The sequence below is a fragment of the Mauremys reevesii genome, unplaced genomic scaffold (genome assembly GCF_016161935.1).
Source record: "Mauremys reevesii isolate NIE-2019 unplaced genomic scaffold, ASM1616193v1 Contig75, whole genome shotgun sequence".
Classification (NCBI taxonomy): domain Eukaryota; kingdom Metazoa; phylum Chordata; order Testudines; family Geoemydidae; genus Mauremys; species Mauremys reevesii.
In genome coordinates this window covers 18,920-40,881 of record NW_024100890.1, presented here as the reverse complement: position 1 = coordinate 40,881, position 21,962 = coordinate 18,920, and the positions used below count along the sequence as shown (strand labels likewise).

Sequence of the window (21,962 nt, the reverse complement as noted above, 5' to 3'; positions counted from 1 at the left end):
CCCAGGAAGGCATCGGGGTCATCCATGGGGCCCATCTTGCAAAGCCTCTACCCTGGCAGCCTGGATCCATCCCCGGGTGCTGGACTCACCACCCTCTGTAGCATCTGCTGCTGGGCTGCCGACTGCTCCCTGATGAACTCCTGAAGGGCCCGTTGTTGGTCTGCCTGCCACGTCATCAGCGCCTGTCTGTCCGCCTGCTGGGCCTGCTGCATCTCCCGCGGTGTGCACCAACCACTTCAAGGTCTCTCCATGGCAGCCACAAATAGCCGTGACTAGGAAGATCCCAGACATGCCCCCAGTGTCACAGGGTCCACGCAGGTTTCCACCCTCTGGTGCCTGCACCCTGTGTTTGGCCTGGTGTAATGAAGAGTTCTCCACGCCTTCTTTTGCTGGTTCACCCAAGTATCTTTATTTACAGTGCTCGGGCAGTTCCCAGATCCCCCGACAGATAATGACCCCCAGATCCTCCTGGCCTTTGAGGCGTCCTTACTTGGTAAGGAGACAGCGAAACTGCCCTCCTGTTGCCTCTCAGGCTAACCTCCTGATTGAGGTTTGCCCAGGGCATTAATAGCCCTCCTGGTGCCTCCGCCCAGCTGTCAGCACTCAGCTCAACATGTTCCTCTGAGTCAGCCCTCGTTGGGGCTTGAAGCTGGGCTCCTGCTGAATACCTGCGACTCGGCCCCTGGTCTCCTGGCCAGAAAGCAGGCCCCAGCCAGCATTTTGGCAGAGTTCAAAAGGGGTTTACCCCTGCCCTGCCACATGGGTGAATGTCCCTCTCCCCCACTGCCAATGGTCCTACTCAGAAAATCAGCAGGTTTATCACACCCTGTCTCCTCCCTGCTTCTCTCCCCCCCTTCCCAGCAGCTCGCTGAAAATCCCTAACCTGAGCTGGATCCATCATAGTCATGTCCCGTCCCTTTCTCCTGGCAGACGGGACGATCTGGAGTGAAATGTGGACGTGATTCCTCAGCCTGTTGGGGCAAGAGGGTGATGGGGAGGTTACAGAAGGACTTCAGTCCATGTCACACCCGATTCCCCAGGCTCTTCAGACCCTCCCAATAACAGCATCTCTGGGCCAAATGCTAGAAAAGAGCAGAATCAAAGGGGTCACTTCGGGGGATTGCCCCCCATTGCAGTGTAAACTCCTGTCCCTTAGCAACAGTCGGAGCCTCTGGTGGCAACACCTGAAGAATGAACTGCCCTGGACTCTCCTGGCAACCTCCAGGGCCAGGCAGGCAGAGGCTGATCCCACTGGTCCATCCATACTCCCCCCCCAGCCAAAACCAGCAGTGACTCTGGTCTGACTCTGGTGTGGCTGTGGAGGTGATGCAGAAGCAGCCAGAAGTCTGCAACCCAAATAAAAGTCAATAAGATCTTCGGATGGAGCCAATGGGGTACTCTGAAGAAGTCTCGAAGGGTAGAGAGATGGCTGCTGGCGGCAGAGGTTTGGGAATAGGCAATTTCTCTTTGCCTCTCTTAAGTGTATTTTAAGTTTCTCTTGAGAGTCCTTAAGACTCCTCATTTGAGATTCACGGCGCTGTTTTTCCATACCAATCAAAATATGCCTTAAACTGGCCTTGCCCAACCTTATTGGCCAGAAGTGCGCCTCTGAGGTGCACAATCTTGTCAAGGCCAAAACTTCCCCCTGAGGGAAACTGTAATTTTGGGTCATCTCTGGTATATCAATTCCATTTCTCCAGAAACTTGCAAGTGAAAGGACTGTAATTTGTGTGCATGTAGTACACGGGTGTGCCTTTTGGCGGGAGGGGGATCATTTTGGACCCACCGCCTCCAATTTTCACTCACACAGAAAGGCTTGTTGAGGACGTCCACGACCCTCCTACACCCCCTTCAGCAAAGAGCATCGGCTAGTCTCAGAGAGAATGGCACTGCTTACTCTGCTGCTTCAGGTGAGATGGTCAGACTAGTCAGTGGCTCATAGACCACCTTCAGGTTGGGAGGGGAAAGGGAGGAAAGAAGTTACGGAAAAGGAGGTCTCCCCCGATCTTGGTTCTGGAGTGGATAATGCGCCTTATTCCTGTCCAGAGGATCAAACAGAGTTCACGGACGGTCCGAGGACGGGGAAAAGGATAAGGTCCCACAATCCTAGAGCCAGGCAGGCCCCTCGCCGGTCAGGCCATGCAGAGCCAGCCTGCCTCGGGCAGGGCCCTTTTTTCAGCCCTACCAGTTGCAGTCACAGGATTTGCTTTAGCGACATCTCCGGCCACGAGCTTATAGGCTTCGCAAAGAGCTCCTGTGAACCTCACTCAAACTGGCACATACGAAGAAACCAAGTCCTACCTAGCCACACCCATGGTTCTTCCTGGGGCAATACAGGAGGTGTCAGGCGTGTCTGGCAGCAAAAGAGTCAAGATCCAGCGCGCAGCTCACCCAAACCCAGAGCCTGTGGCCAGTCCTCCACCGCAAACCCAAAATAGAGATTTAAAAGGTCTCTCACCTTTCAGATGCTGCCCGGGTCTGGTGGGGAACGGTCTGCGGTCCTCCGGTTCGGCGGTATACCGTGGATCCTAGTCATGGCACAAGAAATTTTCATGGAAATTAACCACGCGTTGTGTTTAGACCAGAACAGCCTGAAGCTCCTTTATTATAATACAAGAATGAAAGGAGAGACAGCGGAGACGCAACATTCCGAGCTGTTCCACAAAGAAAAAAAGAACACAGAAGCTTATATAGATCTATAGCAACATCCAGATGAGCACACTTGCTCATTAATGCTTCCTTGTCAGTAACACAGCAAAAATAAGTTTTTCTAGCCTAAAGAGGTGTGTTTTTATCCCCCCCCGGTTAGCAGCTTCCTTCCGATTAACTGTTGCAATTGTATTTCTCAGAGCTTCCTCATCACCCCTCCCGTCCTTTTATCACATACACAGTTATCTTGACAAGAGTTTAGGCCCACTTGACTTCGCTTTTATAAGCCATGTTAGTCTGTATCAGCAAAAACAACCAGGAGTCCTTGCGGCACTTTAGAGACTAACAAACTTATTTCATGGGTTAGGACCACGAAAGCTTATCCCCAAATAAATGTGTTAGTCTCTAAGGTACCTTTCAGAAGTGCTGTGCCGAGTCTTCATTTATTCACTCTGATTTAAGTATTCGCATGCCAGCAATACATGTTAATGTTTTTAGAAGGTCTTTCTATAAGTCTATAATATATAACTAAACTATTGTTGCATGTAAAGTAAATAAGGTTTTTAAAATGTTTAAGAAGCTTCATTTAAAATTAAATTAAAATGCAGAGCCCCCCGTATTGGTGGCCAGGACCCGGGCACTGTGAGTGTCACTGAAAATCAGCTCACATGCCGCCTTCGGCACCCGCGCCATAGGTTGCCTACCCCTGTTCTAAACACTTAAAGCGGGGGTGGGTGGGTGGGTGGGTGTGTGTGTGTGTAAAAAATAGTTCACTGGATCAAGTCCTCTCTAGCAGCTCAGTAACATCTTATGGGGTGGGGCGGAGGCGGCCCTGTGGGGCACTGCCATGCACTGGACGTTCAAGGACACGGCCCTGGGAAATAGGAGTTAGATCCTGGTGAACGGGGGAATAAAAGCCCCGCTCCCTCCCCTCCGCCTTTTTTTTTTTTTTTTGGCAACCACTGCAGCTGGCTCAGCCCATCTGGAGGAACTTTTATACCCTCTGCCCCTCCCTATTCCTGGGTTTCCCCCTCCGCTCTGCCTGGCGGGACCTGTACCCCGGTTCTCCCCCCTCTCTGCTCCCCACGTGTCTCTGTCCCGAGTTCCCCCCGCTCTGCACACACCGGGGCTGGCGGCAGCTTTCCCTGGCGGGAATCGCAGCCAGCTCCGCTGGGAGCAGCCTGGGGCCAAACCAAGCCCGGGGGGGGGGGGAGCGGGTCTCTCTCACCTTCCCTCCGAGCGGGGACCCCCGGGGCAGGGGCCGGGCCGGGCTGGGGGCTCTGCCCTGGGAGAGGCTCCTGGGGGGGGAGCAGCGGGAAGGGCCCTGCTGGAGATTCCCCTCTCCCGGCTGCAGCCAGGGCTCCGGGCTCCCAGCACCAGCCGCCCCCCGGGGCTCGGGGATCTCGCCAGGAGCCTGGGAGCCAGAGTCACCGCAGCTGCTGCGAGTCACTTCCTGCGGCCGGGCCGGAGCCCAGCGCTCGCTGCTCCTGGGTCCTAGCGCTGAAGGGATCGCGCTGCAGCATCTCTGAGTCCGGCTCCTGTTCCACTCCCAGGCTCCCATCCCATCAGGGGTTTTCACAAACAAATTTTTGCGGCTGCTCAGAGCTCAGCACCATGAGGCCCTCGTCCTCCATAGACTGTAATGCGAAGAGACACACAGGCATTGTATAGATGTGGAAACTGAGGCAGGGAGCAGGCTGGTTCAATAGGCCTCCTATTCAGTGGCTGCAAGGGCCAGTGCAGACCTTAGCAGCAGCCAGGCAAATGCTGAGCTCCAGCCAGAGCCGCGTCCCTGGTTTAATGGTCCTAAGGGGCTTTGCCAGGTGCAGAGTACAAGAGATGCAGCTTCACCTGGCCACACCCCTCTATCCCTTTCCACCCCTCCTCCTCCAGTCTGTCCATGCCTCAACCCCACTGCCTCCCGCCCCTCCCAGGAGCACTCCCTGTGCCTGCAGCTGCTGGGGAGGAGGCACAAACAGCCGTGCTGGCCGGCACAGGAGCCAGAGCACAATCATGGGCTGGGTCCAAAGGTCAAGAATCTCTTTTGATTTAGGGTCCAAATTTGGGTACTGGCCTAAGTGCTGAGGGGCTGGTTCTCCAAGGGGCTGGGCACCCGCAGCGCCCACTGACTCCGGCTGCAGCTGCGAATGCAGGTGGAACACGTGCCCTGAACTCCTGTATGTCGAGGAGATAAACCAAGACACCCACAACTAGGCCACTGCTGTAAATTTAGGCCTTACCGACCTGCCCATTAACAGCAGGATGTGGCTAAGTCTCATTGTAAGTCACTGTTTATACTTGGTCATTGCTCATGATTGTAAGCAGCAGAGGTGCTGACCCCATGGGTGCTCTGGAGCTCAGCACCCACCAGCCACAGCTGTTCTGCAGGGCTGCCAATCAGCTGTTTGGTGGCTAGGGGAGGTGCCTGGGCGAGGGCAGAGAGCAGCGAGCTGCAGATTGGCTGTGGCTTCAGGGAGGGGTTGGCGCAGGGGCGGGAAGAGGTAGACAGAGGGCACGGCCTTGGGGGAGGAGGCAGAGTGTGGTTGGAAAAAGGTGGAGCGAGGGCAAGGCCTCAGGGAGGGCATAGTGGGGCGGGGCCTCTGGGGCAGAGCTGGGGTGGAGCCCTCTGGGGAAAAATAAAAGCCAGTGCTTATGGTAAGCAGAGACCGAGCAGCGAAAGGCCCATATTACATCCCCAGTGTCTACAGGCAGCCAGTCCCCGAGGGATGTAACAAGTTCATAATCTTTCCCACAGGAGGGGTAAATCCACCATTTTGTTCACAGGGCGAGAACCTCAGGGTTAACTTGAACAAAATGAAAGTAGCAGAAATGTGGGTCCTGTCCACACTGTGCTGAGGGGAGACGTGGCTTTCACCTGGTGTCCAACCCCTGCCCAGTCTCAAGGAGTGTGATGGGGAGTGAGTGTTATAGAAGCAGCAGTGATCTGTATGCTCTGTATGACTATGCTATGCATAACCTGTATGCTCCAAAGGTCTGTTACACTTTCCCCTGTCCCTCCCTCCTGGAATGCTTATGGGATAAATTGGCTGGTTGAGTAGCTGGAAGATCAGGAGAGCTCCCAGGTAGACAAGGTGTCTGGGACTCTAATTAGGCAGCGCTCATACACCCAATGCATGGACACTGCCTGAGGTGGAGTGTGACCAACCAGACACGGCCAAGTCATTTCTAGTCACAGGCCATGAGGAGCAGGTCCTTAAAAGGGGAAGGGACCACATGGTCAGCAGTGCACTCACAAGCTTGTACCTCCCGTAAAAGCTTTTCGCCCGGACCGCCTGGCCAGTGTTTCGCCGCGTTACATTCCATCGTGCCTCGGGAAGACTTACCTTCATCACACCATCCATCGCTGCGCTGTGGGACACTTACCTTAAAGGATCCTGACATCTCCAGCACCGTGCCTGTCCTGGGAGTGTGAGTATGTGAGTGTGAGTGTGACCCCACCCTTCTTTTGAGCTTAGCTGTCAGTATAATAAACGTGCTGCTTTCTGCCAAACTCTGGTGGGTCATTAGTCCTCCCTAAGCTTACTAGCAGGCCCAATTTCGGGTAACATTAATGGTGGAGCGTGCAGGATTTGACCAAGAGTAGGGATCCCCTGGTGCCCACCCCCCGGTGCTCTCTTAAGCAGGTCTGGCTCGAGCCTGCATGAAAAAGTGGTAGGCTAGTGACCCATTGCAGGGAGAAAAGGACGCCGCTGCTAAGTATGCCACCATGGAGCAAGGGGAAGAAAAAGGTGAAGCAGCCGAGTGAGATTACCCCCCCCCCTGCGGGTGTTGTTAGAATGGCTCCAAAAGAAAGGGGCAGACCCCTGGATGCAGACCCCTGTTCCACCTGGGAGTAAAATTCCTGAACTAAAGCTCATGTTGGATAAATATGTACTTATATATGCCCCCAACAAGGCGGGACTGGATCTTGCAGCCTCCTGGCTGCTGTGGCAAGCAGGCTGGGAATGGCAGGCATCAGAGTCAGCTCCCCACTGAAATAGACTCACTCAAGGGCCTATGTAATGAGTTGGAGGAGGAACGGGATATGTGGAAGGTGCAGGCTCTGATTGCTAGTGCCCAGGCATCTTCCCTCTCTGTAGCCACAGTACAGGTGGCGGCAGCAGAGGAGAAGCGGGAGCGGGTGGAAGTAGAGAAAACTGCTCTGAGCCAGGCAGTTACCTGCCTGAAGGATCTGGTCAGGGAGGGGTCCGCCCAGGAGAACAGGGCCCGGGGGGCTTATTCAGCCCAGGTCGCTGCCGTTGGGGTGAAAGCCCAGGGGGGTGCAGGACCATATGATGATTGGAACAGGAATATCTGGTGTGAACTGGATCCCCCGGATCTGGACCCCAGATGGCCGGACCCCAGACACCGTGTTGTGGTGGTCCGGAGGGTGGTCTGAAACTATGGGCCTGCGCCTGCAGGGGGCAGAGCAGACCCAAGTACTGGTCACGCTGTGGGAGAGACCGAGTTGACGCCCGCACAAGCAATAGAGTTCGGATTAGGGTGAACCACAGGGTCCAATACGAATCCATTCCAGGGGCATCCGAAGGGGCAGCCGCTTTGCTATCATGCACCGGAGCCAGCCATGAATGCCCGATACAATCCCCAGAGCAATTAATCAAACAGGTGGCCTCAGTGGCCGAGGCACAGGGGATCACCCATCCCGGGAACATCTGGTTTACGGATGGCTCTGTGTCATGAGTAGAAGGACAGCTGAGTATTCAGAGTATGTCTGAAACTGCTGGATCGCAGTGTGGTTTGCAGCTGTTCCGCGGGTTCAGCTCAGCTAGCAGAGTTAAAAGCTATAATTGAGTGCCTGAGCCTGTGGACTGAAAACCTGGGACCCAGAGTGGTGTTTAGTAACTCAAAATATGAAGTGGAGGGTACCAGGAACTGGATATGGCAATGGGCTCGAGATCAATGGAAAAGTGCAGATGGGAAGGCATTAGCTCACGCGGAAGATTGGCAGACTGGGCACCAGTGGGTGACTGCCCATCTGGGGCAATTGTATTTAACACATGTAGGGGGTATGAACAGGACCATGAAGGAGTCACTAGGTAAGGTTCTGGAACATCAAGGCGGGTCATGGGTGGAGAAATTAACTCTTGTATTGGCCACTGTCCACAGCTGAGAATGCCTCAATTCCCACCTTACCCCGGATCAGCTGTTATTCGGAACCCCCATGGTACTCCTTCGATCAGCCCCAGGGGACAACCCCCCGCCCCACACACACACAAGATCGGCCAGAAGACTGGATTCTCTGGCATAAAACTCTCACTGAAGAAATGCCAGCTCTGGCACGGCAATTGCAGGAAGCCATGAGTAAGGCCAGAGTCAACATGGACCAGGGGCGGTCAGCAGTGGAACCATGGAACATCGGGACTCAGGTAATGTATTGTAAATTCACCGCTCGTCCTCTGCAGGTGAAGTAGGAGGGACCCTATACTGTGGTGAACAGGGCAGGAGCAACAGTGTATCTGATAGATAAAACCCCGGAGGGAAAATGGGTACACCGCGGACAACTCAAACGAGCAGGGTCCGCCACGGTGGGAGCACTATGCTAATTTGTTTCTAAGCTTCTATCTTCCAGCCTCTGAACCAGAACATCAGGAGAGCTGGTATCAGCTGAAGAGTTATAATACACCATGGTTATAGTGTCACGACAAAGTCTGTGTTCTGTGCCTGTCTCTGGTGGGTGTCCTGTGCTAGCACTGGATGCAGAGAGAGGAGATGCTACACTAGACAAGGTAAATGCCTTTTCCCCTCTCTCTACTTCCCCCATTGCCAACCAAATTATCAATCGCTTCCACCTCTATCCAAAAGACTTTGATCCCCAAGTTTAATTTTTTCTTAGATTCTTTTTATTGTTGATTTTTGTTATTGATACATTTGTATTAGATTTTCTTGTATTGTTAATTCCACACTTTCCTCTATGCACCCTGGTTCTACTTCCCCAAGCCCTGAAGGGTAGCTCCTGGGCCCCCATAACCTGTACAACTAAATGTCAGTTTAAGTATCAGTGATTTCACCCAGTTCTCTGTTCCTATGTATCGTCCAAATCAGTTTAACCTTGCTTGACAACTGTGGTGCTCCTACAGATCCTATTTGTTGTGTGGACTTAAGGGCTAGGGTTGACTTTTATTGTTTGATGATTATTGCAGCATCAAACTTGGGCCTCGTTTTATTTCTCAGTGTACCCAGTTACTGTAATGGTGATGGTTATATTGTTTTTCTACTCTTGATTATGATTGTTTGCATTTATGTTTATCTTATATCTGATGTTTAGTCAATTGTAATGGTTTTAGTTATATTCACCTGGTTATGATTGTTTGGTTTGTTTGCAACAAATCACCTGTGCCCTACAAGGACAACTACTGTAATGATCATAGATCAAGGGGCAGAGAGTTGTAGGAGCAGCAGTGATCTGTGCGTTATGTACACCTGTATGCTCAAAAAGTCTGTTACATGACATCCCCCCTGCTGTGTCTCCTCTCCCTCTTTGAATACCTGTGAAGTGGCTTTCGCCCCACCCCTCCCTCCTGGAATGCTTGTGGGATGAATGGGCTGTTTAAACAGCTGGAAGATCAGAACAGCTCCCAGGTAGACAAGGTGTCTGGGACTCTAATTAGGCAGCGATCACACACCCAATGCATGGACACTGCCTGAGGTGGAGTACAACCAACCAGATGCATCTCTAGTTGCAGGCCATGAGGAGCAGGTCTTTAAAAGGGCTCAGGCTCTCTGACAAGCTTGTATCTCCCATAAAGGCCCTTCACCTGGACCTCCTGGCCAGTGGTTCACCACATTGTTTTCCATCATGCCTCGGGAAGATTTACCTTCATCACACCATCCATCACTGAGCTGTGGTACAGTTACCCTGAAGGATCCTGACGTCTCCAGTGCTGTGCCTGTCCTGGAAGCGTGAGTATGCGGATGTGAGTGTGACCCGACCGCCCCCCACTTTCCCTTCTCTTCTTTGGAACTGAGATATCAGTGTAATAAACGTGCTGCTTTCTGCCAAACTCTGGCCAGGGCCGTCCCTAGCTATTTTGGTGCCCTATGCAGCCCCCCATGGGAGAGGGCTGGCTGTGGGCAAGAGGGGGGGGGGGCTGGCTCCAGGTCTCTGTGGGGGGGCTGTGTGGGGCCCAACCCCAGGCCTCCACGGGGGACAGAGGGGAGAGGGGCTGGCTACTTCCTGCGGGAAGTGGAGTGACCCAGCCCCAGCGTGCTCCACTGGCTCCCAGCCGCGCCGCTGGTGAGTGCTGGGGAGTTCCCCTCTCCCCCAAGCCGGGAGCCAGGGAGGCGGAGCAGGCTGGGGAGAGGAACATGTGGTAAGTGCAGGGTTCGGAGCTGGCTGCAATCTTCAGGGGAGTGGGGGTGGGGCTAGGGCGGAGCAGGGGCGGGGGCCCTGGGGAAGAGCTGGAGCAAAGGCTGGAGCAGCACACAGCTGCACAGGGCACCAGTGCCCCACATTTCCTGGTGCCCTACGCAGCTGTCTCCTTTGCTTGTGGGTAAGGAAGGCCTGGCTCTGGGGGGTCATTAATCCTCCCTAAGCTTACTAGCTGGCCCAATTTTGGGTAACAGGTAGCGTTTCCATATTGCTGAGATGCCAAGGTTGGGTGCAGGCAAGAAGGGAGCCGGGGATGTCAACACACCTGGGCAGCCTTGAAGCCAGGCCGATCCCCATCACTGAGGCAGGAGGGAGATAAGGAACCTGACAGCCCAGCCGGTCTCCGCCTCCCCCTCACCGCATAGACCCCGGGCTGGTGCAACCATTAGGCAAACCAGGCGGCTGCCCAGGGCCCCAAGATTTGAGGGTGCCAAAAAGCGGTGCCCAAAATGTCTGGGACGCTCACCCGGTGCTGTGGCTTTGATCAGCTCCGGCTGGCCGGGAAGTAATGTCATTCCTCATTCAGCCACCGGGGGCGCTGAGCTGCTCCCTGCTGCTCTGGCTCTGCCCCAGGCCCCGCCCCTGCCCTGCCCCGCCCCCACTCCCCTGAGCTCTGCAGCAGGGCCAGGCTTGGGGGGAGGGGTGCAGAGACCTGGCCCAGCCATGCCGCTGGGGAGTGGTTCCCCCCATCCCTCCAGCCAGCCCCCCCCAGAGGCCTGGGGCACCCCTGCTCCCACCCACCCCTATGGAATCCTGGGCCCCCCCTGCTCTCCTCGAGGCCTGGGGCACCACAACCCCTCCCTCTGTGGGGGGGCTGCGTAGGGCCCCAGAATATCTAGGGACGGTCCTGCCTGCCACCTTGCCTGCAGCCAGCCCCTGCTGCACCCCCTGCCCTGCCTCCAGCCCCCTGCCCTGCCTCCAGCCAGCCCCATACCCCCTGCCCTGCCCGCAGCCAGCCCCACACGCCCTGCCTGCAGCCAGCCTCATACCCCCTGCCCTGCCCGCAGCAAGCCCCACACCACCCGTCTCCAGCCAGCCCCTGCCGCACCCCCCCGCCTGAAGCCAGACCCACACCCCCTGTCTCCAGGCAACCCAACACCCCATCTCCAACCAGCTCTGCATCCAGGGCCGCCCAGAGGTGGGGGCAAAGGGGGCAATTTGCCCCGGGCCCCGGGCTCCGCCGGGGCCCCCAAGAGAAGAGCGGAGGCTCCCGCCTCCGCTCTCCTGGAGCCTCGGCGCATCAGCGCCGAGTCTCGGCCGAGCCCCTGAGCCGCCCGAGCCGAGCGCGTGGTGAGGGGCGGGCTGGGAGCTCTGGGCTGAGCACTGCGCTCAGCGTGGAGCTCACAGCCCGCCCCTCACCTGCGGCTCTGAGCGGACGGAGCTCAGGCCTCGCCGAGGCGCTCGGTAAGAGGCTGGGGCGGGGCGGGACCCCACGAATTACCGCCGAAGACCGGGCTGTGCTTTGGCAGCGGGTCCCACTTCGGCGGTAATTCGGCGGCGGGGGGCTCCCGCCGCGGGTCTTCGGGGCACTTTGGCGGCGGGTCCCGGAACGGAAGGGCCCCCCCGCCGCCGAAGACCCCGGGCCCCCGGAATCCTCTGGGCGGCCCTGTCTGCATCTCCTGCCCTGCCTGAAGCCAGCCAGCCCCACACCCCCTGTCTCCAGCTAACCCCTACCGCACCCCCTCGCCTGAAGCCAGCTAGCCCCATACCCCATCTCCATCCAACTCCTGCTGCACCCCCCTGCCCGAAGCCAGCCAGCCCCGCACTCACCTGTCTCCAACCAGCCCCTGCTGCACACCCCTGCCCAAAGCCAGCCAGCCCCACACCCTCTCAGGTTATTCATTTATTTTCATTAAATATGTAGCCGAATGTGTATCCGTTCTAATGAACAATGCCACGTTATGCAGTATTCATTTTTGAAAGTTTATAATAAGCGATGCTGGGGGGATGGGGGGCACAAGGTGGAAGTTTCACCTAGGGCGCAAAATATCCTTACACCGGACCTGTTGTCTGGTAAATTCCAGACATATGGTAACCCTATTTCTTACTGAAATATGGAACACCCACAGACTAGCTCCTCAGAGACGACAAAAAGAGTGGCCTGGCCGTGGGTGTTAGAAAACTCTTATCTGGCCGTCCACCAACAGGAAGAAAGGGGTAAACAAAGACATTTACAGTTCATCTGTAGGACGCTTTGGAGCTCACCTACACCATGGAGTTGCCTGTCTCAATGTTCCAGCAAAGATCTTTCCAGTATAAAGGGACAGAGTATAGTGGGGGAGGCCTCTGGATATCTCCCCTCCCCCATCTCTACTGAGGGCAGCAAGATCGCTTGAAAGACAATAGGAGCATCATTGAGCTGGGGGGAGTGGTCCTAGCTGGCAGGCTTTCCAGTGAGCAGGGACTGCTGAAAGCTCTTGGGTGAGAGAAATCCTTTTGCTTGTAAGGGTACGTCCACCCGCCAAGCCAAAGTCTACATATATTAGGTTGACCTACAGCCACCACAGTAATGACTGCAGTAGACGATGTGCACACTACCCTGCTTGGGTTGCTAGGGTGCGTCCTCACCAGGAGCACTTCCACCCAGAGCCGGTGCAAGGATATTTTGCGCCCTAGGCAAAACTTCCACCTTGGGTCTCCTGCCCCCACCCCTCCACCCAGGGTGAGCTGCAGACGGTTCGCACTGGTTCGGGCGAACCGGTTGCTAAAATTAGATGCCGGACAGAGAACCGGATGTTAAAGAGCCAGGCAGGTAGGAGAACAACTCTGGTCTGCTGGCCGGATGTGGCAGCAGGACGGCCCTGTCTCCCACCTGAGCAGCTCCCAGGATTCCCTGCCCCCCGCAGAGCCGCATGGTGGTCAGCCCGCCGCCAGCTCCGCTGAGCTCCAGCTTCATCCTGATGATTTGAGCGGCTGCCAAAGGTAAGAGGACTGGGCGCTTCAGGGTCGCCTGGGGCCGGGGGCAAGTGGGGCAATTTGCCCGGGCCCTGCAGGGGCCCCCGCCCCACGAGGATGCCCTCCCCGCAGAGCCGCAGTGGCCAGCCCCAGCCCGGCCCGGCCCCCGGGGCCCCACTCGGAGGAAGGTGAGAGAGACCGCCCCGGCACCCCCGGGCTGCAGGGGGAGGTTTGGCCCCAGGCTGCTCCAGCAGATCTGGCTGCGATTCCCGCCCAGGGCCCGGGAAAGCAGCCGCCAGCCCCGGAGGGTGTGGGGCAGGGGGAGCCAGCCCGGGCTGGGGTCTGGGACAGCGACATGTGGGGGGACAAAAGGAGGGGAGAGCTGGGGCACAGGCTCTCCCAGACAGGGCAAGAATAGGGAGGGGCAGGGGGAATAAACATTCCTCCAGATATAGATTTTTCTAGCGCATTGTTTATACTTTTAATTCCCTATTTGAAGTTCCCAGCCTTTTATGGATGCTCCATTTCTTTTGTGATCCATTTCAGGGATGTTCTTCCTTCTGACACATGGACTGATTTCTAGGGCCCAAGTCAAATAATTTTTAAACTGAATTGTTCAGTTTTTCCTTTGCATTGGTCAGTCCAGGGACACCGTACTGACCTCACCCTTTCCTTTATGTTTTCGCAGTGGACTAGCTAATGCAGGTGTGTTACCCCGTGGGCAAAACACCCATGTTTTCTATAGACACAGACTATGCTGCTGAGTCTGATGTTAAATGACCCATTATTTTTCATGGGCTGAAAACGCTGATACTGATTGTGTGGCGACTGCTGCTGCTCCTATGCCAGGTGCTGCATTTGAATGTCTGCACCCGTTTGTGGGGGCGTCATGGAAAAGAAATTAAAACATTTAAAACTAAAGGAATTAGCAGAGACCTCCCCCCCAATCTATTTCCCATATTCCCGTCCCATTAGCATCAGTCCACGCAGATGAGCCCTGAAGAAATAAAGGTGTGAAGTTAATGCACATGAATTCTAGGGCTTTAAACCCTTGTGTGGCTGCTCTCCTTCAGAAGTAAGATGGCCTTAATTTCGACAGTGGTGGTCAGGGCAATCACAGAAGATTGAAGGTGTCCTTCCCCCAACACTGTAAATCAATGGTCCCCAACGTGGTGCTTGCGGGGACATCTATGTGCGCCCGCATGCTGGCCGGTGGACAAGCATCAGCCGAAATGCCACCGAAAAGCAGCGTCATCAAGTGGCGTCACCGCCAAAACGCTGATCCTCGGTGGCTCGTCGTCCGGCGCCCGCCACCCGGAAAAGGTAGGGGACCACCGCTGTAAACCATCAGGTCTTTGATCACTTCTTGAACATTTTTAAAGTTTTCTATAGTCCAGGTGTAACCCACATGCAGTTTTGCAGGTCGAAAGAGAAGGATCACAGCTGTGAGGCGCTCATCTCATCTTCCCTGAGTGTCCCCTTGTGTAGAAATGCCATTACGCTATTTCACAGCTTTGGCCTGACACAATTTCATGAAAGGGATCTGAGGTTGAAATGTAAGGTGATCTCGCTCCTCCTCTCTCCTACAAAGGACAGGACCATCCTGCATGAGCAGGAGAGCGAAGGCCGGATCGTTTCATGGCAGATCCTGCTGTGCTGTACAGGGATCCCCTTTCATAAGCAACACAGACCAAGTGAGGGCACTTTTGTCCCACGAGAATAAATCAATTGATCCACAGTTTTGGTGCTTTAAACTGGAGAAACTCATAGACTTTAAGGTCAGAAGGGACCATTATGATCATCTAGTCTGACCTCCTGCACAATGCAGGTCACAGAATCTCACCCACCCACTCCTGTAACAAACCCCTAACCTATGTCTGAGTTACTCAAGTCCACAAATTGTGGTTTGAAGACCTCAAGCTGCAGAGAATCCTCCAGCAAGTGACCCGTGCCCCATGCTGCAGAGGAAGGCGAAAAACCTCCAGGGCCTCTGCCAATCTGCCCTGGAGGAAAATTCCTTCCTGACCCCAAATATGGCGATCAGTTAAACCCTGAGCATGTGGGCAAGACTTTGAACACCAGCCTCTCCTTGCTTGCTAACCACACAGTAGCCAAACTACACTGGACCGTCACTAGAACGCGGGATTTGGGATCCATGCCAAGTCCTGCGTTCTAGCAGTGACCGCATTACAATGAAAATTAACGATGGTTACTAAATTTGGGATCCGCGACTGCGTTCTATTGGAATTTGCGTTATATAGACGGGTGTTCTAGAGAGGGCACGGTGTATATCTCTTTCTAAGTAGGCACTGCCAGCCAGGAAAAGGTAACTTAGACAGACAGCAGTATCTGTTACCCGTGTCATACCCGGAGATGTTCATGTCAGTGAGTCTGACTGCCATGCTCACAAAGGTGTGAGAGCACAATCTGGCAGCTGTAACAAAAATATATTAAGCTTAGGGTTAGAGTCGGTGTCACTGTGAAATGTGTCCCCTATTGTTCTCTCTAGGACCAGGACTCCATCACTGTCGATATTGGGGACTCTCTGGAAGAACTGTGGGTCTCTTTAGAAATGCCCCTTCATTCCTCCCCAGGATCCTGATATCTCCTTTCTGTCCTTCCATTGACTCGTGGCTTTTATGGACGATGCCCCTATAGTGCTATGGCTGGGGGACGTGCAGGCTCTGAGGGGCGGGGTCTGGGGCAGGGAGGTTTCAGTGCAATGGGTTTTACTGGTCGGGCCCAGTGGGAGCAATCAGTGGAGTTCTTCATTCCCAGCAGCAGGAAGGGAATCACACTTACTGCAGTAACTGGTCACTGCTGTGCGGAATCCCAGTTCCCTGCAAAATCCCAAAGCCCTGGCTGTAGACAGGAGAGGTGTACAGTGTAAGGCAGTGTGAGGAACTGGAACTGTTCTTAATGTGGTCTTTGAATGCTGAGTGGGGAGTGTTGGCCTGCTGGGAGGACGATCTGCATTAGGGCATGGGAGACTGGCCTTGAGGAAAGATACATGAGCATGTAACATGATAACCCAGAAAGGGGTTAAAGGCCAGGTGACACCTCTGCCCAGGAAGCTGAACAAAGGCTGGGAGAGGAGACGCTGCGGGGAGAGAGGGAGTTTTCCAGGAGGTGGCTGGGGAATGGACGGAAGCGCAGACGGAGCTCTGATTCCCCAATGGGGCTGTGGTGCCCCTGGGACCCCAAGATGGACCTAATTAGGGAAGATCCTGTTGTCCGTGCCCGCAAAAGACCTGTCTTGGACTGTGTTCCTGTCATCTAAATAAACCTTCTGTTTTACTGGCTGGCTGAGAGTCATGGTGAATCGCAGGAAGCCGGGGGTGTAGGGCCTTGTGTCCCCTTTCTGTGTGGAATCCCGGTTCCCTGCAAAATCCCAAAGCCCTGGCTGTAGACAGGAGAGGTGTATAGTGTAAGGCAGTAACATTCCTGCTGTGCCTCAGGAGCCGCTCCCAGGGCAGAGCCCCCAGCCTGACCAGGGAACCCCCTCCCGCCCAGCCCCTGCCCATAGAGAGGGCACCGCTTGGAGGGAAGGTAAGAGAGACGTTTGTATTCTTCCTCGGGAGCGATGCTTCCCGCTTACACCTGCAGGGGGAGATGGCTAAAGAGGTGCAGGGGGATGTGTGGGCAGGCGGGGGAACCAGGGATATGTTAGGTGGCCGGAAACAGGTGATGAGGTGCAGGGGGCAGCGAGGATGGGGCGATGCAGGGGACTCGGGCTGCAGGAGGAGAATTATGGGGCTGAGGAGAGTGGAGGACACAGTGAGGGAAGAGGGGATGTGGGGAGAGGAGGCTGGATGGGGAAGGGAGAGAGAGGCAGGGAGAAGGCAGCGGGGTGGGGAGAGATACAAGAGCAGCTCTCTGACTCTGTGGGGTAGGAGAGAGTGAGGGGCTGCCCCTCCCAGCAACCAGTGGGAATTTTTTCTCCTGGAAGTGGTAAAATGAGCACAGGGGGTGAGCAGGGGTCTAACTGCTCAGGGGTCTGTCTCTTGAGTGTTCAGAGCTGCCCCAAGTCCTGGTCTGATTTCCTTGCAGCGTTTAGATCTCAACCGCACCCAGTATCAGACCGGAGTCACTGCTGGCTCTGGCAGGGGGTGAGTGCAGATAGGCCAATCAGATCAGCCTTTGCCTGCCTGTCCCTGGGGTCTGTCGGCGGCGGGGGGGAGTCCAGGGCAGCTCATTCTTCAGGTGTTGCCACCAGAGGGCTCCAGCTGTTACTAAGGGGGAGGAGTTTACACTGCAATGGGGGGCAATCCCCCAAGTGGCCCATTTGATTCTGCTCTTTTTCTAGTGTTTGGCTCAGAGATGCTGTTACTGGGAGGGTCTGAAGAGCCTGGTGGGAATCAGGGTGTGACATGGACTGAAGCCCCTTCTGTAACCTCCCCCATCGCCCCTCTCACCCCAACAGGCTGAGGAATCACATCCACATTTCGCTCCAGATCGTCCCGTCTTCCAGGAGACAGGGCAGGGAAATGGCTGTGATGGCGCCAGCTCAGATAGGGGATTTTCAGGGAGCGGCTGGAGGTGGGGAAGGGAGAGGCAGGGAGGAGACAGGGTCTGATAAACCTGCTGATTTTCTGAGTAGGCCCATTAGCAGCAGGGAAGGAGACGACATTCCCATATTTGTCAAACAGGACACAACCACCTGGGCAGAGCTAGGAACATTTTCAAGGCTCCCAGTGCTGGAGTGAGACCCCACTGGCCAGAGGCTGCTGTGAAATACGAAGGGAAGCTGTCAGGATTCCTGTCCCTGTCCCCGGCTCAGAGCTCTGCGTCCCGTATCACCCTGTGTCTGGCAGGCGTGTGGGAAATGAGAAGACCCTGCCCTGCTCCGTGTGCTGGGGGGGACAAGGAGCTCTCACCTTCTCCCACCCCTGAAGCCTCCTGGCTGCTCTGAGCAGGGTGGGGGTGGGATTCTGCAACTGCCCTGCCCGCAGCCAGCCCCACATCCCCTGCCCTGGAACTCTGGCCCTCCCAGAACTTTACTTTTCCCCCTCCTTTCCTGTGACTAGTGGGATTGTGGCTGGGGCAGCAGGTGCTGAGTAGGGGACTCTTGTTTCAGATGCCGGTGACCTTCGAGAAGGTGGCTGTGTATTTCACCCAGGGGCAGGGGGCTCTGCTGGAGCCCGCTCAGAGAGTCCTCTACGGGGACGTCATGCAGGAGAACTACGAGACAGTGACCTCGCTGGGTAAGGGATTCCCGTCCCCTCGATTATTAGAAAGTGTAGGGCCTGTATTGCTGATGCTGGTTATGTTCTTCCCTGGTCAGTTAGGTTTGAGGAGAATTTGTCTCATAGTCCAGAGCTGCAGTATGAGGGAGACGTGCATCTCTGTACCCTCTCCAATGGGACCACAGTGTCAAAACCTAATGAATATGCTAAACCATTCCCACCCACCACCACCGTTCAGTGGGGAAAAAGTTGTGCATTGTCCAGTCTGCATTATTTCTCATTCATACACAGCATCACTGTTCACCACCCTCCCTGGGACTAGCGCCAGCCATGGGAGGGCTCTGGGCTCCAGAGTTTAGAAAGAGGCAGGGTTTAATTCTACAGCTGTGTGTTTGTCAGCAAGGCCCCCAGAGTGCACAGATCCCGCAAACTCCTAGCGAGGGTGTAATAATTCCCCCCACCTCCCCAGACATCTGCCTCCCCCAAGGGGGCTCAGTGACCCTGTTCCTGTCCTCTTGGATTCTGATTCCTCCAGCACAGCACCGGGGCATGGAGTGTCCTTTCTGACAGATGCTCTCTCAATCTTCCATGCACCCTTATCTGGTCTGATTTCACCCCCTGTGCAGGATTCCCCATTCCCAAACCTGAGCTGATTACCCGGCTGGAACGAGGGGAAGAGCCGTGGGTGCTCGATCTCCAGGTCTGCGAGGAAAGAGAGATCCCGAGAGGCGCCCACACAGGTGAGGACTGACACAGAAACCATTTGGCTAATGGAGGAGAAAGTTGAGAATCCCCAAAATATGGTGTGAGTGATGCCCTCAGCCCTTCCTCATCTCAGCCATATCGCTCACTGTTTTCCACCCACCCTGTTAGCTGCAGGCATTTCCTTCCCAATTTTCCTTCCCTGTGAGTGTTTGGGTGGGAAGTCGCGGCAGAATCCAATTGCTCAGTCTTCACAATGTTAACGTGTTGGGTTTTCCTTCTGTGCTATTCCTCTTTCTCCCCAGCACAATGACTCCCGTCTGGATTGTCTCTCTCCCAGCAGGTGCTGAGCGATGGAATGAGAACGAGGAGGGGAATCATAAGGAGGATGTTCCTGGTGAAGCGGATGAATGTATTATATGTGGGGGAGGACCCAATGACTCCACAGCCCAGCAGACAAATCCCAATGAAGAGAAACCCTATCAGTGCCTCAAATGGGGGAAAGGATTAATTCTGAGATCACAGCTTGTGACACATCAGACAATCCATACTAGAGAGAAACCCCTTCAATGCTTGGACCGTGGCAAAAGCCTCAATAATCGCACAGACCTGAAAAACCATGGGAGACGCCACACAAGAGAGAAACCCTCTCAATGCCTCGAGTGCAAGAAATCTTTCTACTGTAAGTCAGCACTAATAACACATCAGAGAATTCACACAAGAGAGAGACCCCATAAGTGCTTGGACTGTGGGAAAAGTTTCACACGGAGATCAGACCTCATTCAGCATGGGAGAATCCACACAGGAGAGAGACCCCATAAGTGCTTGGACTGTGAGAAAAGTTTCAGATACAGATCAGTCCTTCTTTCACATCTGAGAACCCACACAGGAGAGAGACCCCATAAGTGCTTGGAGTGTGGGAAAAGTTTCACACGGAGATCAGACCTCGGTAAACATGGGAGAATCCACACAGAGGAGAGACCTCATAAGTGCTTGGACTGTGGCAAAAGTTTCACACAGAGATCTATCCTTGTTTCACATCAGACAATCCACACAGGAGAGAGACCCCATAAGTGCTTGGACTGTGGGAAAAGTTTCACACAGAGATCAAACCTCATTAAACATGGGAGAATCCACACAGCATCTAAAATTCTGTGACCCATGGCCAGAAAGGGTGAAGCAACGTGCAGGCTAATTGATCCAGTTTCAAACTTTAGAGACATGCTTCGTAAGTGTGTAAATGGTATTTAGGTCCTTTCCATGTTCTACAGGCTTGAGCTTTGAAATGAAAACTTGTATTCCTAAGGAATTGGAAGAAGCTGGTAACTATAGTAGACTGTTTACCCGTGTCTTGTTGGAGGTTAACAATGTAACCAAACGGGTTCCTCTCTAGGGGTGTATTCTGTTAATTCGGAGATCAAAAGGAAATATTAACATTTAGCTAAAACTTGGGTGTAATACTGTTATTGTCTGCATGTCTCTTTAAAGTTTGTGGGAAACAGTCTACGAACTGCTTAATGGATAATTGCCTCATGTTAATCCATGTAGTTAATTGCCGGTGATGTTTACTAAATACAAGGTTACTTCAAAAGCCTATTGCTCACCATAGGACTTCGTGCTGTTGAGAGGCTGCAGAAATCTGTATAAAAACTTTTGGGACTTGATCCTTTTCTCTCAGATTCTTAAGCTTTATTTGGGGGTAGTTTGAGTCATAAGACAGAGATCTCCAGTCCCCTCTGGACTGCCCTGACATCGAACATTTGGACATTAGACTAGAACCTGATGAAATGATTCTGAAAGGGATTCTTCAATTCTAAAGCACCATCTCTGCAGTGAAACTGCCCTAAGGACTCTATTCATGTCTGTCTGTATAATGATCAATACTCTCTCTCTTTTCTTCTTTTAATAAATTTTACTTTAGTTAATAAGACTTGGCTGTAAGCGTGTATTTGGGTAAGAACTGAAACATTCATTAATGACTTGGGATTGGTAGAACTTTTAGATGATGAACAAGATGTTCAGTAATCCACATTAACGGTGCTGTCTGGGAGGAAGCCCAAGGCTGGGTTGTTTTCAGGCGGGGTAGTCAATAACCAGTCTGTGAGCCAAATGTAGACAGCCAGATGCTTTTGACTGGACCTCTGAAATCTTTTTATCTCTTATTATCATTACTGATAGTTTTTTTTAATTATTATTTTCTCTAGCGTGTGGCCCTTGTCTATACGTTGACCAAGACATTTTGACCTTGACAAAAAAGAATTGACTACCTATGGTCCTTTACTCCCTGGGTAAGGGATTCCCATTCCCTTGGTTATTAGAAGCCGTGGGGTCTGCATGTCTTAATCTGGTCAGGTTCTTCCCTGGTCAGTTAGATCAGAGGCGAATGGGTTCCATAATGCACAGCTGCCGTGTGAGAAAGGCTTGCATCTTTGTACCCCCTTCAGTGGGATGCAGTGTCACAACCTAATGGACATACTAGTTCATCCCCATCCCTCCAGCTTTCAGGAGGACAAAATTCATTCATTGTCCTGTCTGTGTTGTTTTTCAGTTGTAAATAGAATCCCTGTGCATCTTCCTTCTGGGCTCTGCAGGTTTAGAAATAGGCAGGGGTTGAACTCCAGAGCTACGTGTGTGTCAGCAAGGCTCCCAAAGAGCACGGATCCTGGAAACTCCTAGTGAGGGCATAACAATTCCCCGCACCTCCCCAGACGTCTGGTTCTCCCAAGGGGGCTCAGTGATCATGTTCCCGACCTCTTGGGTTCCATGATCACCCAGAAGAGCACAGGAAAAAGTTCCATTCATATAATGTCCTTTGTGACAGACACTCTCTCAATAATCCATGCACCCTGATCTGGTCTGGTTTTATCTTATGAGCAGGAGGTCCCATTCCCAAATCTGATCTGATCACCTGGCTGGAATGAGGGGAAGAGTTGTGGGTGCCTAATCTCCAAGCCTGCAAGGAAAGAGAGATCCCGAGAGGCACCCACACAGGTGAGGACTGACCCAGAAACCATTTGGCTGATGAAGGAAAAAGTTGAGAATCCCCAAATATGGTGTGAGGAACCACCCTCAGTCCTTCCTCATCTCACCAAGGGCAGGGCTGTAGTCAGCAGATATTGCTCACAGCTTTCCACCCATCC

General features: G+C 53.9%; 1 protein-coding gene and 1 long non-coding RNA gene across 4 annotated transcripts; one reads left to right on the top strand and one right to left on the bottom strand.

Moving 5' to 3' along the window:
• Positions 1 to 913: 913 nt before the first annotated feature.
• LOC120394709 lies at positions 914 to 3,927 on the bottom strand. The gene is made up of 3 exons (XR_005592379.1): positions 3,878 to 3,927; positions 2,459 to 2,528; positions 914 to 971 (listed from the first exon to the last, which is right to left on the bottom strand). It is a non-coding gene; the product is annotated as an uncharacterized LOC120394709 (long non-coding RNA).
• Positions 3,928 to 9,453: 5,526 nt separating this feature from the next.
• Positions 9,454 to 20,654, top strand: LOC120394719 (gastrula zinc finger protein XlCGF7.1-like). 3 transcript variants are annotated; one of them, XM_039518925.1, is made up of 4 exons: positions 9,454 to 9,570; positions 18,012 to 18,138; positions 18,747 to 18,860; positions 19,166 to 20,654. In XM_039518925.1, the coding sequence occupies exons 2-4, from the start codon at positions 18,012 to 18,014 to the stop codon at positions 19,978 to 19,980; spliced, it is 1,056 nt and encodes a 351-aa protein (XP_039374859.1). In that variant the 5' UTR covers positions 9,454 to 9,570; the 3' UTR covers positions 19,981 to 20,654. The 3 variants fall into 3 exon arrangements, with proteins under 3 accessions (XP_039374859.1, XP_039374858.1, XP_039374860.1); XM_039518924.1 differs by having other exon boundaries at positions 19,163 to 20,654; XM_039518926.1 differs by lacking the exon at positions 18,747 to 18,860 and having other exon boundaries at positions 19,163 to 20,654.
• The last annotated feature ends 1,308 nt before the right edge of the window (positions 20,655 to 21,962 follow it).

Coding starts and splice junctions, on each gene's coding strand:
- LOC120394719 (XM_039518924.1), top strand. CDS start 18,012: ATGCCGGTGACCTTCGAGAAGGTGGCTGTGTATTTCACCCAGGGGCAG. Junction 18,139..18,746: donor CGAGACAGTGACCTCGCTGG/GTAAGGGATTCC, acceptor CCCCCTGTGCAG/GATTCCCCATTCCCAAACCT. Junction 18,861..19,162: donor CCCGAGAGGCGCCCACACAG/GTGAGGACTGAC, acceptor TCTCTCTCCCAG/CAGGTGCTGAGCGATGGAAT.